Raw genomic sequence first — 22739 nt, 5'->3', positions numbered from 1 at the left:
TTCACACCACACATTGCCCTCAGACATGACATCTCCACTGCCTCCAGCCTTCTTCTCGCTGCAACATTCATCACCCATGCTTCACACCCATATAAGAGTGTTGGTAAAACTATGCTCTCATACATTCCTCTCTTTGCCTCCAAGGACAAAGTTCTTTGTCTCCACAGACTCCACTCACCCTTTTCCCCTCATCAATTCTATGATTCACCTCATCCTTCATAGACCCATCCGCTGACACGTCCACTCCCAAATATCTGAATACATTCACCTCCTCCATACTCTCTCCCTCCAATCTGATATCCAATCTTTCATCACCTAATCTTTTTGTTATCCTCATAACCTTACTCTTTCCTGTATTCACTTTTAATTTTCTTCTTTTGCACACCCTACCAAATTCATCCACCAATCTCTGCAACTTCTCTTCAGAATCTCCCAAGAGCACAGTGTCATCAGCAAAGAGCAACTGTGACAACTCCCACTTTATGTGTGATTCTTTATCTTTTAACTCCACGCCTCTTGCCAAGACCCTTGCATTTACTTCTCTTACAACCCCAACTATAAATATATTAAACAACCACGGTGACATCACACATCCTTGTCTAAGGCCTACTTTTACTGGGAAATAATTTCCCTCTTTCCTACATACTCTAACTTGAGCCTCACTATCCTCGTAAGAACTCTTCACTGCTTTCAGTAACCTACCTCCTACACCATACACCTGCAACATCTGCCACATTGCCCCCCTATCCACCCTGTCATACGCCTTTTCCAAATCCATAAATGCCACAAAGACCCCTTTAGCTTTATATAAATACTGTTCACTTATATGTTTCACTGTAAACATCTGGTCAACACACCCCCTACCTTTCCTAAAGCCTCCTTGTTCATCTGCTATCCTATTCTCCGTCTTACTCTTAATTCTTTCAATAATAACTCTACCATACACTTTACCAGGTATACTCAACAGACTTATCCCCCTATAATTTTTGCACTCTCTTTTGTCCCCTTTGCCTTTATACAAAGGGACCATGCATTCTCTCTGCCAATCTCTAGGTACCTTACCCTCTTCCATACATTTATTAAATAACTGCACCAACCACTCCAAAACTATATCCCCACCTGCTTTTAACATTTCTATCTTTATCCCATCAATCCCAGCTGCCTTACCCCCTTTCATTTTACCTACTGCCTCACGAACTTCCCCCACAACATTTTATTAGCTCCACGGCTAACATCCGACACCCATGACGACTCACCAGATACTGTATGCTCCTGTAAGGGCATACTGACACTAGTGGGCAGTCTTTACTTTGTCTAACAGTCATATTCCATACAAAGGTCGTATACCAAGCATAAATTTTCACGTCCAAACAGGACATATACCAAGTTGGACACATTCCAAAGCAAGCATATACCGAGGTACCAATGTATACACCAATGGTCCCAGAACTGAAATGTACATAATCATACAAATTTATCTTCTTCCTGCTTGTGCAAGATGAAAACAGTGTACGCAAACCCAATTGACTAACCTGAGCAATAGGTGGTGTATTCACCAGGCACTGGATTCCTGCTGCCATGAAGCAAGTATTACCCAAATTCCGAAGGCCACATATGCCGCCAACTGCATTTTCATCTGTCAAATGTGAATTAGGATATATGAAAACGATAAACTGTAGGAGAAAGCAACTGTGCAGAAGGATGTCAACCAACATCAATACACGAATAGGAAAGACAGTGTAATGAAATCCTACACTAATATTTCACTCACATAGTGGCCTTTTTCAAGTCACAAACAGCAAAAACCTGGATGAGCATATTGTATATAGGAAGCATAGTGAGGTGTGACATATACCTGGAGAGGATTTTGGCGTTCAACTCCCCCACGGCCTGGTCTGTGACCAGGCCTCATGGTGGATCAGGGCCTGATCAATCAGGCTGTTACTGTTGGCTGCACACAATCCAACGTACAAACCACAGCCCGGCTGTTCAGGTACTGGCTTTAGGTGCCTGTCCAGTGCCTTCTTGAAGACAGCCAGGGGTCTATTGGTAATCCCCCTTATGAATCCTGGGAGGCAGTTGAACAGTCTATGGCCCCTCACACTTTATTATGTTGTCTATTATCATGCTAGTGGTGCCCTGCTTTTCATTGGGGGGATGTTGCATCATCTGCCAAGTCATTTACTTTCATAGGGAGTGATTTTCGTTTGCAAGTTTGGTACTAATCCCTCTAGGATTTTCCAAGTGTATATAATCATGTATCTCTCCCGCTTGTGTTCTAGGGAGTACAGGTTGAAGAACTTCAAGCATTCCCAGTAATTGAGGTGTTTTATTGCACTTATGTGTGCCATGAAGGTTCTCTGTACATTTTCTAGGTCAGCAATTTCACCTGCCTTGAAAGGTGCTTGTTAGTGTGCAGCAATATTCCAGTCAAGATAGAACAAGAGACCTGAACAGTGTCATCATGGGCTTGGCATCCCTAGTTCTGAAGGTTCTCATCATCCATCCTGTCATTTTTCTAGCAGATGCGATTGATAATATGCTGTGGTCTTAGAAGGTGAGATCCTCTGACATCATCACTCCCAGGTCTTTTACTTTAATTTTTCATTCTATTGTGTGGCTGGAATTTGTTTTATACTCTGTTTTCAGGATAGGAGTGTAAAGCTTAAACCTTGTCAACTTGAAAAAAATGGAAGGCAAATATATATGATTGAGTAGGGTTAGATTTGAGAAGAACCTGCGTAGCGAGGGCCAGTAGGCGTAATGCAGTTTTCCACTGCGTTACTGTATTTGAAACCTGTTTACGTTTCTTGGCAAGAGGTTCAGTTATGTCGTAAAAGCCACTATTCTGGTTGAAATTCTTAGACATGCTGATGAATGATGATTCCATTATCCTGAGTGTCCTAGTGTCCTCTTAGACTGAGTCAGCATCCTTGCAACTGATCAACTGTGAAACACAGGTGTTCCATTCTGTTGGCATATGGGTGCTTCAGAAATGTGTGTGTAGAGATTTCTTTAAGTTTTGCCCAGGTATATTTGGTAATAGTTTTTGCAAGAGATTGTGTATACCCTTGCCGTAGTTTGGACATGGTGGTAGTGGTCTTTACTGGTGATAAGAACATAAGAAAGGAGGAATACTGCAGCAGGCCTGTTGGCCCATACTAGGCAGGTCCTTTACAATTCATCCCACTAACAAGCATTTGACCAACCCAATTTTCAATGCTACCCAAGAAATAAGCTCTGATGTACAACTCCCACTCAAATCCAACCCTTCCCACTCATGTACTTACCAAACCTAAATTTGAAACTACCCAAAGTCCTAGCCTCAATAACCCAACTAGGTAGACTGTTCCACTCAACTACCCTATTTCCAAACCAATACTTTCCTATGTCCTTTCTAAATCTAAACTTATCTAATTTAAATCCATTACTGCGGGTTCTCTCTTGGAGAGATATCCTCAAGACCTTGTTAATATCCCCTTTATTAATACCTATCTTCCACTTATACACTTCGATCAGGTCTCCCCTCATTCTTCGTCTAACAAGTGAACGTAACTTAAGAGTCTTCAATCTTTCTTCATAAGGAAGATTTCTAATGCTATGTATTAATTTAGTCATCCTACGCTGAATGTTTTCTAACGAATTTATGTCCATTCTGTAATAAGGAGACAAGAATTGAGCTGCATAATCTAGGTGAGGCCTTACTAATGATGTATAAAGCTGCAGTATGACCTCTGGACTTCTGTTGCTTACACTTCTTGATATAAATCCCAGTAATCTATTTGCCTTATTACGTACGCTTAGGCATTGCTGTCTTGGTTTAAGGTTGCTGCTCACCATAACCCCCAAGTCCTTTTCGCAATCTGTGTGGCTAAGTTCTACATCATTTAACTTGTAAGTGCTAGGGTTATGGACACTCCCGAGCTTCAGAACCTTGCATTTATCTACATTGAACTGCATCTGCCACTTTTCTGACCAAGAGTAGAGTTTGTCTAAATCCTCCTGAAGTTCCCAAACATCTACGTTTGAATCAATTATCCTACCTATCTTCGTGTCATCGGCGAATTTGCTCATATCACTAGTAATTCCTTCATCAAGATCATTGATATATATTATAAACAACAACGGGCCCAAGACTGATCCCTGTGGAACGCCACTTGTTACTGATCCCCAATCGGATTTAACCCCATTTATGGACACTCTTTGCTTCCTGTCTGTGAGCCATGATTCGATCCACGAGAGCACCCTTCCCCCAATGCCATGAGCTGCTACTTTCTTCAACAGTCTTTGGTGCGGAACTCTATCAAATGCCTTACTAAAATCTAAGTAAATAATATCAAATTCTTTATCGTGGTCAACAGCCTCAAAAGCTTTACTGAAGAAAGTTAATAAATTAGTTAGAGAAGACCGGCCTCTTGTGAATCCATGCTGAGTATCATTAATCAAGCTATGCTTATCGAGATGGCTTCTTATAACCTGAGCTATAATTGACTAGTAATTTGCATACGATTGAGGTCAGGCTTATTGGGCGGTAATTTGACGGTAACGACTTGTCCCCTGTTTTAAAAATAGGAATTACATTAGCCATCTTCCACATATCAGACACTACACCTGTTTTAAGAGATAAATTAAAAATATTAGTTAATGGTTCACAGACTTCCATTTTGCATTCCTTTAGAACCCTTGAAAAAACCTCATCAGGACCCGGTGACTTATTTTGCTTCAGTCGGTCTATCTGCTTCACAACCATTTCACTAGTGACTGTGATGTTACATAATTTATCTTCTTCTGATCCACTATAAAAATTAATTACCGGAACATTATTAGTGTCTTCCTGTGTAAAAAGCGAGAGAAAATAATTATTTAAAATCGAGCACATTTCATTCTCTTTGTCAGTAAGATGCCCATAGTTATTTTTAAGGGGACCTATCTTATCTCTGACTTTTGTTCTATAGACCTGGAAAAAACTTTTTGGGTTAGTTTTAGAATCCCTAGCAACTTTAATTTCATAGTCCCTTTTAGCTTTTCTTATCCCCTTTATAATGTCCCTCTTAATGTCAATATACTGATTCATAAGATGACCCTCGCCTCTTTTGATACGCCTATAAATTCCTTTCTTATGCCCTAGTAGATATTTCAGCCTATTATTCATCCATTTTGGGTCATTTCTATTTGATCTAATTTCCTTATAAGGGATAAACGTTCTTTGAGCAGCATGTATTGTGCTCAGAAAACTGTCATATTGATAGCTCTCTTCGTTACCCCAGTCAACAGATGATAAGTGTTCTCTAAGCCCATCGTAATCTGCTAAGCTAAAATCTGGGACTGTTACTGAGTTATCCCTACTATCATACTTCCATTCAATTCTAAATGTAATTGATTTGTGGTCGCTAGCACCCAGTTCCTCTGAAACTTCTAAATTATTAACAAGGGATTCATTGTTTGCCAGAACTAAGTCAAGCAGGTTATTACCCCTTGTAGGTTCTGTCACAAACTGCTTCAAAAAACAATCCTGAACTACTTCTAAGAAGTCATATGATTCTAAATTCCCAGTCAAGAAATTCCAATCAATATGACTAAAGTTAAAGTCTCCTAGAATTACTACATTATCGTGCCTTGTGGCCCTAACAATTTCCTCCCATAGTAGTCTCCCCTGGTCCCTATCTAAATTTGGGGGACGGTATATCACACCTATAATTAATTTTTCATGCCCCTCTGAAAATTCTATCCAAACAGACTCTGTATGTGTTACTTCAGACTTAATACCCGTTTTTATGCAACAGTTCAAGCGATCTCGGACATACAATGCCACGCCACCCCCCTTCCCGATACTTTTATCTACTTGGAACAATTTAAAACCCTGAATGTGACATTCTGCAGGCATGTCCCGACTTTTTGAATTAAACCACGTCTCAGTAATGGCAAATATATCTATGTTACCTGCACTAGCAACTAGTCTCAACTCGTCCATCTTATTCCTAGCACTGCGACTATTTGTGTAATAAATATTTAAAGACCCTCCTCTCTCTTTACCCTTCCTGCTCCTTTCTGTTATTCCACTAAACCTATTACTGTCCTTGTCAATTAGTGCCACTGGCTTTCCAATATCCACCTCATTTTGCCTATTACTAGTTCTCCTAGTACTCATATTACTACCCTGCGACTTCACAGTTTTCCCGCCAAAACCCATACCACTAACTATTCCTAGTTTAAAGACCTAACAGCTCCCTCCACTGCGTTGGCCAGTGCTCCCACCCCACACCTAGATAAGTGAACCCCATCCCTGGCATACATGTCATTTCTGCCATAGAAGAGGTCCCAGTTGTCAATGAATGTTACCGCATTTTCCTTACAGTATTTGTCCAGCCAGCAATTGACACCAATTGCTCTGGACAACCATTCATTTCCAACTCCTCTCCTTGGCAAAATGCCACATATGACAGGTTTCCCACCCTTCCTCCTAATTATCTCTATTGCTGACCTATACCTGCTAATCAGGTCCTCACTCTTACGTCTGCCAACATCGTTGCCTCCAGCACTGAGACAGATAATAGGATTGCTCCCATTACCTCTCATGATGTCATCTAGATGGCTAACAATATCCTTCATCCCAGCCCCAGGAAAACACACTCTCTGCCTCCTACTCCTATCCTTCAAGCAGAATGCCCTATCCATGTACCTAATCTGGCTATCCCCAACAACAACAATGTTTTTACCTTCCTTGGCGTCGTCCGTCGTGATGCTCCGAGTAGTTGACTCACATTCGCCAGGTAGCATTACACCACTTGTAGAATTCGTCAAGACGTTCTCGATGGTCTTCGTTGGGGTTTCTAGGGATGTCTTACTCACGTCTGCCAATGCTTCTTTGGTGCTCGTTGTGGCATTCCCAGTAGAACACACACATTCGTCAGGTAGCACCGAGAATGGGTTGGAAGTTTCCACGGTAGTCTTCTGGTTTCTCGTTGTTTCTGCCTCTCCAACCGTTTTCTTGATCTTCAGCTTGGTTCCATGTTGCCCGGCCACTGACCAAGCTCCCTTCTTAACCTGGGGACTCACAACAGAAGGATTACTACGAATCCTCTTGTGCTCCTCCGTTAATCGCCGTATCTCCATCTTAGCAACTCTGAGCTCTTCTCTCAGCTGCTGGTCAAGTTGCTCAAGAGAGGGCATCCTGGTTCAGATTCACAGAGAGCACACAAACAGGTCTTCACAGAGCTAAGTACACGTCACCACTGAGCTAAGTACACGTCACCACTGAGCTAAGTACACGTCACCACTGATGTTCTTGACTGTAGTGGAGGAAATAGCTTCTTGAGATCTGATGTTCTAGAAAATGCTGGGGTTGTTGGGGAGGCCTATGCATCTTTTGTTGGTGTCTCACCTAGGCAAGACGAAGATGCAATGTGCATAGCCCCTTTTCCTTATTGAATACATCTAAAAGACTTAAGAATGTGTTAATAAACTGAAGAATTTATGGGAAAAATAGGGTTACATTCCTGGGAGCCCCCAAAAAGCCAAACAACTTTTCTTTATACCTCCAGATCTAACAAAAATAAGAGTGAATATGTAATTGTTGTTTGCTGTTGTGATATATTATGTTGCTTTTGCTGCTTAAGACTACAAATGCAATAGAAATACAGTGGTACCTTGGCTTACGAGTTTAATTCGTTCCATGACCTAGCTCTTAACTCAATTTGCTCGTATATCAAATCAATTTTCTTCATCGAAATTAATTGAAATGCCATTAATCCATTCCAGCCACCAAACAACCACCCCAATTTTTTTGTTACAGGTTTTTAAATAAGAAAATTGTAGGAAGCTGTTCTTGCCAAAGGTTTAACTGTGTTTTCGAAACAAAGATCGCAAGTGATGGAAGATGTTGAGAGACTCTTATTGGTGTGGATAAATGAAAAACAGCTAGCAGGAGATAGCGTCTCTCAAGCGATCATATGTGAAAAGGCTAGGAAGTTGCATGACGATTTAATTAAAAAAATGCCTGCAACTAGTGATGATGTGAGTGAATTTAAGGCCAGCAAAGGTTGGTTTGAGAGATTTAAGAAGCGTAGTGGCATCCATAGTGTGATACGGCATGGTGAGGCTGCCAGTTCGGACCACAAAGCGGCTGAAAAATATGTGCATGAATTCAAGGAGTACATAGAAACTGAAGGACTGGAACCTGAACAAGTGTTTAATTGTGATGAAACAGGCCTGTTCTGGAAGAAAATGCCAAGCAGGACCTACATTACTCAGGAGGAAAAGGCACTCCCAGGACATAAGCCTATGAAAGACAGGCTTACTTTGTTGATGTGTGCCAATGCTAGTGGTGATTGCAAAGTTAAGCCTTTATTAGTGTATCACTCTGAAACTCCCAGAGCGTTCAGGCAAAAGAATGTCCTCAAGGATAATTTGTGTGTGCTGTGGAGGGCAAACAGTAAGGCATGGGTCACTAGGGAATTTTTCTATAACTGGTTACACCATGCATTTGCCCCCAATGTGAAAGATTACCTAACTGAAAAGAAATTAGACCTTAAGTGCCTCCTGGTGTTAGACAATGCCCCTGGTCATCCTACAGACGTGGCAGAGCGACTTTATGGGGACATGAGCTTCATTAAGGTGAAGTTTTTGCCTCCTAATACCACTCCTCTCCTGCAGCCCATGGACCAGCAGGTCATTTCCAACTTCAAGAAACTGTACACAAAAGCTCTGTTTCAAAAGTGCTTTGAAGTGACCACAGACACTCGATTGACTCTAAAAGAGTTTTGGAAGGATCACTTTAATATCCTCAATTGTGTAAACCTTATAGGTAAGGCTTGGGAGGGAGTGACTAAGAGAACCTTGAACTCTGCTTGGAAGAAACTGTGGCCAGAATGTGTAGACAAAAGGGATTTTGAAGGGTTTGAGGCTAACCCTGAGAGGAGTAGTATACCAGTTGAGGAATCAATTGTGGAATTGGGGAAGTCCTTGGGGTTGGAGGTTAGTGGGGAGGATGTGGAAGAGTTGGTGGAGGAGGACAATGAAGAACTAACCACTGATGAGCTGATAGATCAACTTCAAGAGCAAGAAGCCAGACCTGGGGAAACTGGTTCAAAGGAGGGGAGAGAGAAATTGAAGGAATTGCCTACTTCAAAGATTAAGGAAATGTGTGCAAAATGGCTTGAAGTGCAAACCTTTTTTGATGAAAATCACCCTCACACAGCTATTGCAAGCCGTGCTGGTGACTGTTACAATGACACTGTTGTGAACCACTTTAGACAAATCATAAAGGAACGAGAGGTACAGGCCACTATGGACAGATATGTTGTGCGAAAGAAGTCTTTAAAAATAAGAAATTATTTTTTGCCTTTTTTGCCATGTCCCAGCAATGTTTTAGAAATGCTGGAGAATATATGAAACTCCTTGAAGCACAGTGTAAGATGAGTGTCACTCCACTGCCAGTGGAGTGACACCCGTGGAGCGGCATTTGATGATAGTGCACTGTCTTGGCTTTATTTTTCACTGTTACACAAACATGTTTGTCTATCTGTTTATTTCTGTCTATCTGTCTGCTACTCCACTGCCAGTGGAGTTTCACTCGAGTGACATTTGATGATCATGCACTGCCTTAGATGTATTTTTCACCGTTACAAATATCTCTGTCTCTGCTTATCTGTCTTTCTGTCTGCCTGTGTTTCTGTCTTCCTGTTTCTCTACTTGGCTCTGTCTCAGAGAGCCGCTCATGAACCAACGGGTATTACACACAATGCAGAGTCAGTCACGTCTGATTCCTAAACAAGTGAAAATGTATATTACTTGCCAATCATGCTTATTATGTCTTTGTATAGCACTTTGTCTGGATTTTTAGGGTTATCCTAGGTAATATACACTATGTATAACTGTATTTATGTGTACCTGTGAGACAGAGATAGATAAAGACAGGAGATACTTTTTTTTTTTTTTTAACAAGTCGGCTGTCTCCCACCGAGGCAGGGTGACCCAAAAAGAAAGAAAATCTCCAAAAACAAAATACTTTCATCGTTCAACACTTTCACCACACTCACACATTATCACTGTTTTTGCAGAGGTGCTCAGAACACAACAGTTTAGAAGCATACACGTATAAAGATACACAACATATCCCTCTAAACTGCTAATATCCCAAACCCCTCCTTTAGAGTGCAGGCATTGTACATAGTACTTCCCATTTCCAGGACTCAAGTCTGGCAATATAAAAATAACTGGTTTCCCTGAATCCCTTCACTAAATATTACCCTGCTCACACTCCAACAGATCGTCAGGTCCCAAATACCAATCGTCTCCATTCACTCCTATTGAACACGCTCATGCACGCCTGCTGAAAGTCCAAGCCCCTCGCCCACAAAACCTCCCTTACCCCTTCCTTCCAACCTTTTCGAGGACAACCGCTACCCCGCCTTCCTTCTCCTACAGATTTGAATGCTCTCCATGTCATTCTACTTTGATCCATTCTCTCTAAATGACCAAACCACCTCAACAACCCCTCTTCTGCCCTCTGACTAATACTTTTATTTACTCTACACCTTCTCCTAATTTACACACTCCGAATTTTCTGCATAATATTTACACTACACATTGCCCTTAGACAGGACATCTCCACTGCCTCCAACCGTCTCCTCGCTGCTGCATTTACCACCCAAGCTTCACACCCATACAAGAGTGTTGGTTCTACTATACTTTCATACATTCCCTTCTTTGCCTCCATAGATAACGTTTTTCGACTCCACACATACTTCAAAGCACCACTCGCCTTTTTTCCCTCATCAATTCTATGATAAACCTCATCCTTCATAAATCCATCCGCCAACACGTCAACTCCCAAGTATCTGAAAACATTCACTTCTTCCATACTACTCCTCCCCAATTTGATATCCAATTTTTCTTTATCTAAATCATTTGATACCCTCATCACCTTACTCTTTTCTATGTTTACTTTCAACTTTCTACCTTTACACACTCCCAAACTCATCCACTAACCTTTGCTATTTTTCTTTAGAATCTCCCATAAGCACAGTATCATCAGCAAAAAGTAACTGTCAATTTCCATTTTGTATTTGATTCCCCATAATTTAATCCCACCCCTCTCACGAAAACCCTAGCATTTACTTCTTTTACAACCCCATCTATAAATATATTAAACAACCATGGTGACATTACACATCCCTGTCTAAGACCTACTTTTACTGGGAAGTAGTCTCCCTCTCTTCTACACACCCTAACCTGAGCCTCACTAACCTCATAAAAACTCTTTACAGCATTTAGTAACTTACCACCTATTCCATATACTTGCAACATCTACCACATTGCTCCCCTATCCACTATCATATGCCTTTTCTAAATCCATAAATGCAATAAAAACTTCCCTACCTTTATCTAAATACTTTTCACATATATGCTTCAATGTAAACACTTGATCTACACATCACCTACCCACTCTGAAACCTCCTTGCTCACCTGCAATCCTACATTCTGTCTTACCTCTAATTCTTTCAATAATAACCCTACCGTACACTTTTCCTGGTATACTCGGTAAACTTATTCCTCTATAATTTTTACAATCTCTTTTGTCCCCCTTCCCTTTATATAAAGGGACTATACATGCTCTCCACCAATCACTCCTCTTTCCCCCTGCCCCCACCCTCCTATAACCACAAACTTCTGCCCCACATTCTAATACTGCATTTTTAAAACTCATCGAACCCTTTTCAACACCCCCACTACTCATCTTTGCACTAGCCCACCTTTCTGCCAATAGTCGCTTATATCTCACCCGAACTTCCTCCTCCCTTAGTTTATACACTTTCACTTCCCTCCTACTTCTTGTTGCCACCTTCCTCTTGTCCCATCTACCTCTTACTCTAACTGTAGCTACAACTAAAAAAATGATCTGATATATCAGTTGCCCCTCTTTAAACATGTACATCCTGAAGCCTACCCATCAACCTTTTATCCACCAATACATAATCTAACAAACCACTTTCATTACGTGCTATATCATACCTTGTATATTTATTTATCCTCTTTTTCATAAAATATGTATTACTTATTACCAAATCTCTTTCTACACATAGCTCAATTAAAGGCTCCCCATTTTCATTTACCCCTGGCACCACAAATTTACCTACTACTACCTCCACAACATTTTTACCCACTTAAGCATTGAAATCCCCAACCACAAGTACTCTCACACTTGGTTCAAAACTTCCCATGCACACTCAACATTTTCCAAAATTTCTCTCTCTCCTCTACACTTCTCTCTTCTCCAGGTGCACATACGCTTACTATAACCCACTTTTCACATCCAACCTTTATTTTACTCCACATAATCCTTGAATTAATACATTTATAGTCCCTCTTTTCCTGCCATATCTTATCCTTCAACATTATTGATACTCCTTCTTTAGCTCTAACTCTATTTGAAACCCCTGACCTAATCCCATTTATTCCTCTCCACTGAAACTCTCCCATCCCCTTCAGCTTTGTTTCACTTAAAGCCAGGACATCCAGCTTCTCATTCATAACATCCACAATCATCTCTTTCTTATCATTTGCACAACATCCACGCACATTCAGACTTCCCACTTTGACAATTTTCTTATTATTATTCTTTTTAGTAATCTTTACAGGAAAAGGGGTTACTAGCCCATTGTTCCCGGCATTTTAGTAGACTTTTACAACACGCATGGCTTACGAAGGAAAGATTCTTATTCCACTTCCCCATGGATATAAAAGGAAAAGTAATAAGACCAAGAACTATTAAGATAAAGTCAAAGAAAACTCAGATGAGTGTGTATAAATAAATGTGTACATGTATGTGTAGTGTGACCTAAGTGTAAGTAGAAGTAGCAAGACATACCTGTAATCTTGCATATTTATGAGACAGACAAAAGACACCAGCAGTCCTACCATCATGCAAAACAATTTCAGGCTTTCGTTTTACACTCACTTGGCAGGACGGTAGTACCTCCCTGGGTGGTTGCTGTCTACCAACCTAGCCAGCCGGCCTGCCACACATGTATTACATGTTCCAGAAATGTTTCTCTTTACTTAGGGCATACGTAATAGAATATTCTTGCAGGATGACACTACCAGTGGTATCAAAATTCAAAGGATGTTATATATTGGTTATAATCGATATTTGCGCTCTCCTGCAAGTGAAGGCATATCTGAAGCTCACTCGTAACTCGGATTTTGACTCGTAACTCAAAGCAAATAGTTGACTGAGCGACGGCTCGTAACTCGGTAAACTCGTAAGTTGGGGCACTCATAATTCAAGGTACCACTGTAATAGTACTTCTTACCTTAAATTGTGGGTGCTGATATTTGTCCATGATTGTGAAGAGAGTGGAGAATTATGCTGAGGCCCTACTGGGCTGAGGTAGATGGTAGAGGTTCTGGTACTGAAGTCATGGTTGTACTGGAGTGTGCATAAATTCTATAATAGAATTCTGGGCTACTTTACCCTGCAGTGTATTATACAGTTGACGGTAAAGCATCAGTTACTCTAGACACCATTTCAAAGCACTGCTTCTAGATCTGTCAGGGTCCTCTTCAGTGAAAATGTCTAATTTTAAGTCAGTACATCGGTCAAGTCAAGTCAGTCAATAAGTTAGCCAGTCAAATAAGACAGAAGCAAAGTCAGTCAGTAAGTTGGTCAGTAAAATCAGAAAGTCAGTCAGTAAAGTCAGAAAGTCAGTCAGTGTCAAGGTCAAGTCAGCCAAGGTCAAGCCAGTCAGTGAGATGACATCCTGGGTTATTTGTTACATAAACTCTTTTTAATTATACAAACTAATGCTTCACTAAGGCCATAAGCTCTCTAAACCCTTTCAGGGTCCAAGGCCCAAATCTGGAGTCACGCACCAGTGTCCAAGAATTTTCAAAAAAAAAAAAATGTTATTTTTTCTTATGAAATCGTAGAGAATCTTTTTGTGAAGGTAATAAAACAAAAAGTACGAAATTTGGTGGAAAATTGACGAAATTATGCTCTCGCGAATTTTGATGTGTCAGCGATATTTACGAATCGGCGATTTTGCCGACTTTGACTCCCATTTTAGGCCAATTACATTATTCCAGTCAACCAAATTCTTAGCTATTTCACTAGTATTACTTCTATTCTATCGATTGAGCACAAGAAATCGCCAAGTCAACTGTTTCGACTACAAAATAAAGTGATCGGAAATTGTTAATTTGGCCAATTTAACACAAAGTTCAAAATATTCCAATTTCAAAATAGGGTCCAGAATGAACAATGTAGGCATTCCTGGCACTAAACTAACATTTCCTCTGTTCATTAGTTATGTTTTGAGGCTTTACAAATAAATTCCATTTTGATTTTTTATTCACATAATGAATTTTTATTCACACCAAAAAATAGAAGATTTACTGTTATGCAATACTGTAATAATTGTATAAATATCATCACCATATTTGTGAATGTATATTAGACCCACCAGCTGATGTGTATTAGACGTGTGAGGTCGTTTGTTTACTCTTGAATATCGGCAAAACTTTAACATTTCTGCTACTTTGAGCTCAGTTTCAAGCCATTTCCAGTGCTAAAACCAATCAAAATCATCTCTATTTCTGTAATATGTCTTTCATTCTATCAAATGAGACCAAGAAATCGCAAATACAACTATAAAAAACATACGAAAAAACACTGCTAAGTTGCTGTTTTAATTGAAAAATCATGATTTCATTTTTTTTCTCTCATTATACACAGTGTGCTGCAGGATCTGTTTTATGTGGTGCACACATACCACATAGATGTATTCTATCATATCTAGGCCCAAATGTACCACTCACAGTTTATCAGAGTGAGCTGAGCTCATGGCATAGATCTACGGTTTGGACCCTGAACGTAAAGCCGTAGATCTACGGGACGGACCCTGAAAGGGTTAATATCTCTATTTTCTTCCTAACACTAAGACTTTCAGCAGCACTCATATGCCTACTGGGTGCCATGATACAATATATGGCAATATACGGCAATTAAAAGATCAAAACAATTCACAAACACAGCTAGCTCCTAGGAGAGAATTGTTCTAGACACTTATGCAGGAAGGGTGGGATGGGGGTAGAAGGGGATGGCGGTAGGTCTCTCCTGCTGACACAATGGTCTGACCCACAAGGCAGCAGCCTGAGCTGGGAAAATTTTTTTTCCTGCCCACAAATGGAGCCGTGTTAAGTTAATTGTACAAAATGTTGTATAAAATTTTGCCACAAATTTTCAATAGTGTAATTACCAAAACATGGCAAATAAATCTGCGTAATATAACAGTCTACTGTATAAACTGCTCAATACAGCTAGGCATAAAGAAAATATAAAGTAAAATAAATACACAGTACATACATTAATTACTGTAATTCTTTGCAGGGTTGCGACCCTTGCTCTCAAACTTGCTATCAGGGTTGCAGAATTATAAAAAAATTAAATTAAATTAAAAAATTCTCATGAAGTGATAGGGAATCGTTTTCCGAAAGTAATGAAATGAAAAGTACGAAACTTGATGGAAAACTTACAGAATTATGCTCTTATAAAGTTAGTGGTCTTAGCGATATTCACACATTGGTGATTTCACCCATTTTGTGCTCTGTTTTTGGACAATTCCAGTGTTCCAGTCAACCAAACTCGTAGCTACTTTCTAATATTCCTTCTATTCTATCGAATGAGAAACTGCCCATTTGCCTATTTCAACTTCCCAACAAGATTATCATAATTTGGTAATTTGGCCAATTCACACAAAATTAAAAAATTGCCAATTTATAAATAAGGTCCAGAATAAGTGTAGACATTCCTAGCACTAAAAAACATTTCCTCTGTTCATTAGTCATGTCTCCAGGCCTCTATTATGCTTGCTTTCCATCTTGAATTTTTATTCACACAAAAAATAGAAGATTTACTTTTATGCAGACTACTGCATTATTGTAATAATTGTATAAATAGTGTCAGTGCATTCCTAAATGCACATTAAACTAGCCAGCTGGACATGTATTGGACGAGTTACACCATTTTTGTACTTTGGAATATCGGCAAAAATTGAACATTTCTGCTAATTTGAGCTCAGTTCCAAGCTATTTTCAGTCTTGAAACCAATCAAAATCATCTCTATTTCTATAATATCCTCCATTCTATCAAATGAGACTAAGAAACCTAAAATGCAACCGTAAAAGCCATACAAAAACACACTGCAAAGTCGCTGTTTTAAACCAAAAACATTATCGCAGTTTTTTCTTATTATTCAGTATGTGTTGCAGGATTTGTTTTTATATGGTGTATAGACCCATTTTCTCATGTCTAGGCCCAAATTTACCACTCTCAGTTTATCTGACTTGTACTACAGGAATGACACTGGTTTCAAAGCTGTTATAAAGGGACAAACACCAAAAGGGTAAAAATATGATGACGTTTGTCCTTCCCATACTCAACTGTTGTACGAAAATGGTGACAACAACAGAAAAGCAATAAAAGCACCCAGCATATTCAACAATGGCTCAATTGATAGCCAATAAAAACATGAAACACCAAAAAAGTGGGAACTGTATATGTGGGACCCTCCTGTATAGGTTTCCTAGCACACCAATTAATGGGGAATCCATAGGCAGACCCTAAGTCTGTTGAAATAAATAATTTTCAAAAGATAGAAAGTTAAAAATAGCACAGTTCAATGAGATCTAGTCATGGGATGGAACAGGGAAGCTGAGGGAATTATCAATTTTCTGGTGAAGATCAATGGCTTGTGCTATAGGCACCTTAGTATATAGGGATATCATGTCTAGGCTGGAGTTTTTTCTGATATTAATGTTTTAGATGCATACGAGTATTCACCAGTGTATTTTAGATGTGCATGACTGATGGTATCCAAGGGTTTTGCTAGGTCTTTGGTTACAATCCCTTAGTTTGTTGGGGGCTCTGCCTATTCAAAAAAAAAAGATGGGTCTCAATGCAATTCCTAGTTTGTGGATTTCTGGCAAGTCATACATTCTGGCATTATTAATATTACAATCAAAAAGAAGCGCTAAACCACAATGGCTATACAGCACTGCAGAGCAGGGAAGGATGTGAGGGTATTGGGTAGCAAGAGGGAGAGGGATGATTAGTAGGTTATGGAGCGGGACAGTGGATAGTGCAGGGGTAGAGGGTAGCAAGAGATTGATGTAGAAAGGGCAGAGGGGAGTGCTAAAGGTATCATCAGAGTTTGTGTAGTAAATCAGTTACTGTCAAAAAGTCAATGAGAGAGTCTGGATTAAAGTAGGGTCCATCAGCAAGAAGGGAAGGTAAAGAAAGAGCAGCAGAGCAGAGACAACGTTGGAGGTAAATTCTGCATGCTCGTGATAGTGGGCAGTCCAACAGAATGCGGCTAACAGATACTGGAACCTAACAATTTTCACAGAGAGGAACAGGGCACCTCTCCATGAGATACCCACGAGTAAGAAGAGTGTGGCCGATGCGAAGACGGGAGAGAGTAGTCTCCCAACCTCGACATTGATGACAAGAAGATGGCCTGTAACCTATACTCGGTTTCATAGAATAAAGTTTGTTATAGAGCAGATCAGATCAACATTGTTGCCAACGGGTGCGAAGGTGGGTAGCAATCACAGCAAAATAGTCCATGAATGGAACACCTCTATATGAAACCTGGAGGTCATGTACTGCTGACATCGCAGCAGTGTCTGCCCGTTCATTGCCCTGTACATCAACGTGACCAGAGACCCAACAAAAAACAATATCTTTATGCTTGGTAGAGATATGGCATAATCAAAGTTGGATACAGAGAACTAGGGGGTGAGGTGTATAAAATTTTTGTATAGCCTGAAAAGTATTAAGAGAGTCTGAAACAACCACAAAAGCTGACACAGGCACAGATGCAATACGGGTAAGTGCTGAAAGAATGACATACAATTCAGCAGTAAAAATGCTAGCCGAGGATAGTAAATGCCCTCGCACGACACTGTCCAGAAACACTGCTGCGAGTCCGACGCTGTCAGAAGACTTAGAACCATCTGTGTACACTGCGATGGCATGAGAATGGAAGTGAAGCGACCATAGGCAGTTGGGCTTTCACTCATGCAGTGAGAAAGAACAGACACAAACAGCTGGAACTTCCCAAGGGGGAAGGGAAAAGTGAGATGCCACATGAACATAGAAAGGTGGTAACTGAAGGGAAGACAAGAGCGAATGTAGGCGAAGAGAAAAGGGATGGAGTAAACAGGGGCGATGAGCAAATAATGCCTACTAACATCAGTGACTATCCTATATATGAAAGGATTGTGGAGATCATGAGAGCGAACATAATAGCGAAGGCAATAGGCATCACGACGATGTGACAAGGATGGAATATTCTCTTCTGCATAGAGACTCTCAACAGATGAGCGAAAAGCACCAAGGCATGAACGTAATCCCTGCTGATAAGAACATAAGAACGAAGGAACACTGCAGAAGGCCTACTGGCCCATGCGAGGCAGGTCCAAGTCTCCTACCGGCTTAAGCCAATGCACCCAACCTAGTCAGGTCAGGTCACATTGACTTAAGGGAGGAACACGGCAACCGACCTGGTAGCACAACCTATCAGGTCCAACTCACACCCACCCACATCCACTCATGTATTTATCCAACCTATTTTTAAAGCTACACAATGTTCTGGCCTCTATCACTGTACTCGGGAGTTTGTTCCACTCATCCACAACTCTATTACCAAACCAGTACTTTCCTATATCCTTCCTGAATCTGAATTTTTCCAACTTAAAACCATTGCTGCGAGTCCTGTCTAGGCTAGATATTTTCAGCACACTATTTACATCCCCTTTATTTATTCCTGTCTTCCATTTATACACCTCAATCATATCCCCCCTAATTCTACGTCTTTCTAGAGAGTGCAGATTCAGGGCCCTTAGTCTATCCTCATAGGGAAGGTTTCTGATACATGGGATCAACTTTGTCATCCTCCTTTGTACATTTTCCAGAGAATTTATATCCATTCTGTAATACGGTGACCAAAACTGTGCAGCATAATCTAAATGAGGCCTAACCAAGGATGTATAGAGTTGAAGAACAACCCGAGGACTCCTATTATTTATGTTTCTTGATATGAAGCCAAGGATTCTATTAGCTTTATTGCGAACACTTATGCACTGTTGTCTTGGTTTCAGATTACTGCTAACCAGAACTCCTAAATCTTTTTCGCAATCCGTAATATTAAGATCTACATTATTTAGTTTATATGTGGCATGGTTATTGTCCTGTCCAACATTTAGAACTTTGCATTTGTCTATATTAAGAAATTTGCAATTTGGCCAATTTCACGAAAACTAAAAAATATGACAATTTCAAAATAAGGTCCAGAATGAACAATGCAGACATTCCTGGCTCTAAAATAACATTTTCTTTGTTCATCAGTCACGTCTCCAGGCCCTTCTGATATTACTCTTGCTTTCTATTTTGAATTTTTATTCAAACAAAAAATATTAGACTTACTATTATGCAGACTACTGCAATGCTGTAATAACTGTATAAATAACATCAACCCATTCATGACTGCATATTAGAATGGCTAGTTGGACATTTATTGGACAATAGCATCATTTGTTTACTTTTGAACATTGGCAAAAATCAAACATTTCCCCTACTTTGAGCTCCATTTCTAGGTTCTTTTTATAGTAAAATCAATCAAAATCACCTCTATTTCTGTAATATGTTTTCCATTCTATCAAATGAGACCAAGAAAACGAGAATACAACCATAAATACTATACGAAAATAAACCACAAAGTCGGCATTTTAATTAAAAAAAACGGTCGGAGTTTTTTTTTTCTCATTATGCACTGCATGCTCCAGGATATTTTTTATATGGTGCACACTGACCACACAGACCCATTCTCTCACATGTGGGCCTACCAGCTTTCTCCTGCTTGATTTGAAGCCGCTAGAATTTATGAGTATATATACGTCAAACACGGCACCTCGTAAAACGTATATATACGGCCGAGACAGTCAAAGGGTTAAACTGCATCTGCCACTTCTCCGACCACTGCATCAGTCTATTCAAATCTTCCTGGAGTGCGCCAATGTCCTCGTCAGAATGAATTCGACGGCCTATTTTGGTGTCATCGGCAAACTTGCCGATGTCGCTCTTTATGCCCTCATCTATGTCGTTTACGTAGATTGTGAACAGCAGGGGGCCCAACACTGACCCCTGTGGAACACCGCTCGTGACGCTTCCCCACTCTGATTTCTCCCCATTTATGCAAACTCTCTGCTGCCTATTTGTCAACCATGCCTCTAACCAGGAAAAAATTTCTCCTCCTATTCCATGTGCTTTAATTTTCTTCAATAGTCTCTGATGTGGGACCCTGTCAAAAGCCTTACTGAAGTCCATATACACAATATCATATTCATTACCATGATCTACCTCCTCAAATACCTTAGTGAAAAAAGTTAATAAATTCGTAAGGCAGGAACGCCCCTTTGTAAAACCATGCTGAGATTCGTTGATTAATTTATGCTTTTCAAGGTGGCTACGAACTGCCTCGGCAATTATTGATTCCATAAATTTTCCCACTATGGAGGTTAGGCTTATTGGTCTATAGTTCGAAGCTAAGGACCTGTCACCTGTTTTGAAAATAGGTATCACATTTGCCATTTTCCACTTATCTGGCACCATGCCAGTTTGTAGTGATATGTTGAAAAGATTAGCCAAAGGTGTGCTAAGCTCCTCTTTACATTCCTTTAGAACCCTTGCATACAGTTCATCAGGGCCTGGGGATTTGTTAGGTTTTAATTTATCTATTTGCCTAAGGACCATGTCACTTGTGACCCTAATTGTGCACAGTTTATTATCGTCCTGTTCTACATAATTTATCATTACTGGAATATCGCTGGTATCCTCCTGTGTAAAAACTGAGAGGAAGTATGTGTTAAAAATTCTACACATTTCCTTATCACTGTCAGTGAGCTGACCCGAGGAACTTTTGAGTGGGCCTATCTTGTCCCTGATCTTACTTCTGTATACCTGAAAGAATCCTTTTGGGTTAGTCTTCAATTCTCTTGCAACTTTAACCTCAATCTCTTTTTGCTTTTCTAATTCCCCTTTTTAGTTCTCTTTCTAACTGAATATATCGATATCTTAATTGCCCCTCTCCTCTTTTGATTTGCCTATACAGTGGACCCCCGCATAGCGAACTTAATCCGTGCAAGAGGGCTGGCCGTTATGCGAAATGTTCGCTATGCGAATTAATTTTCCCCATAAGAAATAATGGAAATAAAATTAATCCGTGCAAGACACCCAAAAGTATGAAAAAAAATTTTTTTACCACAAAAAAATGTTAATTTTAGTACACACAAACTGAAAAAGGCATGCACAATTACATGACACTTACTTTTATTGAAGATCTGGTGATGATTGATGGGATGGGAGGAGGGGAGAGAGAGTGTTAGTGTTTAGAAGGGGAATCCCCTTCCATTAGGACTTGAGGTAGCAAGTCCTTTTCTGGGGTTACTTCCCTTCTTCTTTTAATGCCACTAGGACCAGCTTCAGAGTCACTGGACTTCTTTCGCACAACATATCTGTCCATAGTGGCCTGTACCTCTCGTTCCTTTATGATTTGTCTAAAGTGGTTCACAACAGTGTCATTGTAACAGTCACCAGCACGGCTTGCAATAGCTGTGTGAGGGTGATTTTCATCAAAAAAGGTTTGCACTTCAAGCCATTTTGCACACATTTCCTTCGTCTTTGAAGTAGGCAATTCCTTCAATTTCTCTCTCCCCTCCTTTGAACCAGTTTCCCCAGGTCTGGCCTCTTGCTCTTGAAGTTGATCTATCAGCTCATCAGTGGTTAGTTCTTCATTGTCCTCCTCCACCAACTCTTCCACATCCTCCCCACTAACCTCCAACCCCAAGGACTTCTCCAATTCCACAATTGATTCCTCAACTGGTATACTACTCCTCTCAGGGTTAGCCTCAAACCCTTCAAAATCCCTTTTGTCTACACATTCTGGCCACAGTTTCTTCCAAGCAGAGTTCAAGGTTCTCTTAGTCACTCCCTCCCAAGCCTTACCTATAAGGTTTACACAATTGAGGATATTAAAGTGATCCTTCCAAAACTCTTTTAGAGTCAATCGAGTGTCTGTGGTCACTTCAAAGCACTTTTGAAACAGAGCTTTTGTGTACAGTTTCTTGAAGTTGGAAATGACCTGCTGGTCCATGGGCTGCAGGAGAGGAGTGGTATTAGGAGGCAAAAACTTCACCTTAATGAAGCTCATGTCCCCATAAAGTCGCTCTGCCACGTCTGTAGGATGACCAGGGGCATTGTCTAACACCAGGAGGCACTTAAGGTCTAATTTCTTTTCAGTTAGGTAATCTTTCACATTGGGGGCAAATGCATGGTGTAACCAGTTATAGAAAAATTCCCTAGTGACCCATGCCTTACTGTTTGCCCTCCACAGCACACACAAATTATCCTTGAGGACATTCTTTTGCCTGAATGCTCTGGGAGTTTCAGAGTGATACACTAATAAAGGCTTAACTTTGCAATCACCACTAGCATTGGCACACATCAACAAAGTAAGCCTGTCTTTCATAGGCTTATGTCCTGGGAGTGCCTTTTCCTCCTGAGTAATGTAGGTCCTGCTTGGCATTTTCTTCCAGAACAGGCCTGTTTCATCACAATTAAACACTTGTTCAGGTTCCAGTCCTTCAGTTTCTATGTACTCCTTGAATTCATGCACATATTT

At 40.3% G+C, this 22739-nt stretch overlaps 1 protein-coding gene across 1 annotated transcript in view; it reads right to left on the bottom strand.

Annotated features, from left to right (window-relative positions):
- Nucleotides 1-1065: 1065 nt before the first annotated feature.
- The window catches only part of LOC128693452 (uncharacterized), a 113280-nt gene continuing 91606 nt past the window's right edge, over nt 1066-22739 (bottom strand). Inside the window, exon 5 of the mRNA XM_070097288.1 lies at nt 1066-1636. Within this exon, the coding sequence (XP_069953389.1) occupies nt 1191-1636 (446 nt within the window). The 3' untranslated portion in view covers nt 1066-1190. The remainder of the gene's footprint in view (nt 1637-22739) is intronic.

The sequence above is a fragment of the Cherax quadricarinatus genome, chromosome 57, assembly GCF_038502225.1.
Source record: "Cherax quadricarinatus isolate ZL_2023a chromosome 57, ASM3850222v1, whole genome shotgun sequence".
NCBI classification, from domain to species: Eukaryota; Metazoa; Arthropoda; class Malacostraca; order Decapoda; family Parastacidae; genus Cherax; species Cherax quadricarinatus.
The sequence above is the reverse complement of the archived record's forward strand: the minus strand, read 5'-3'. Positions and strand labels throughout refer to the sequence as shown.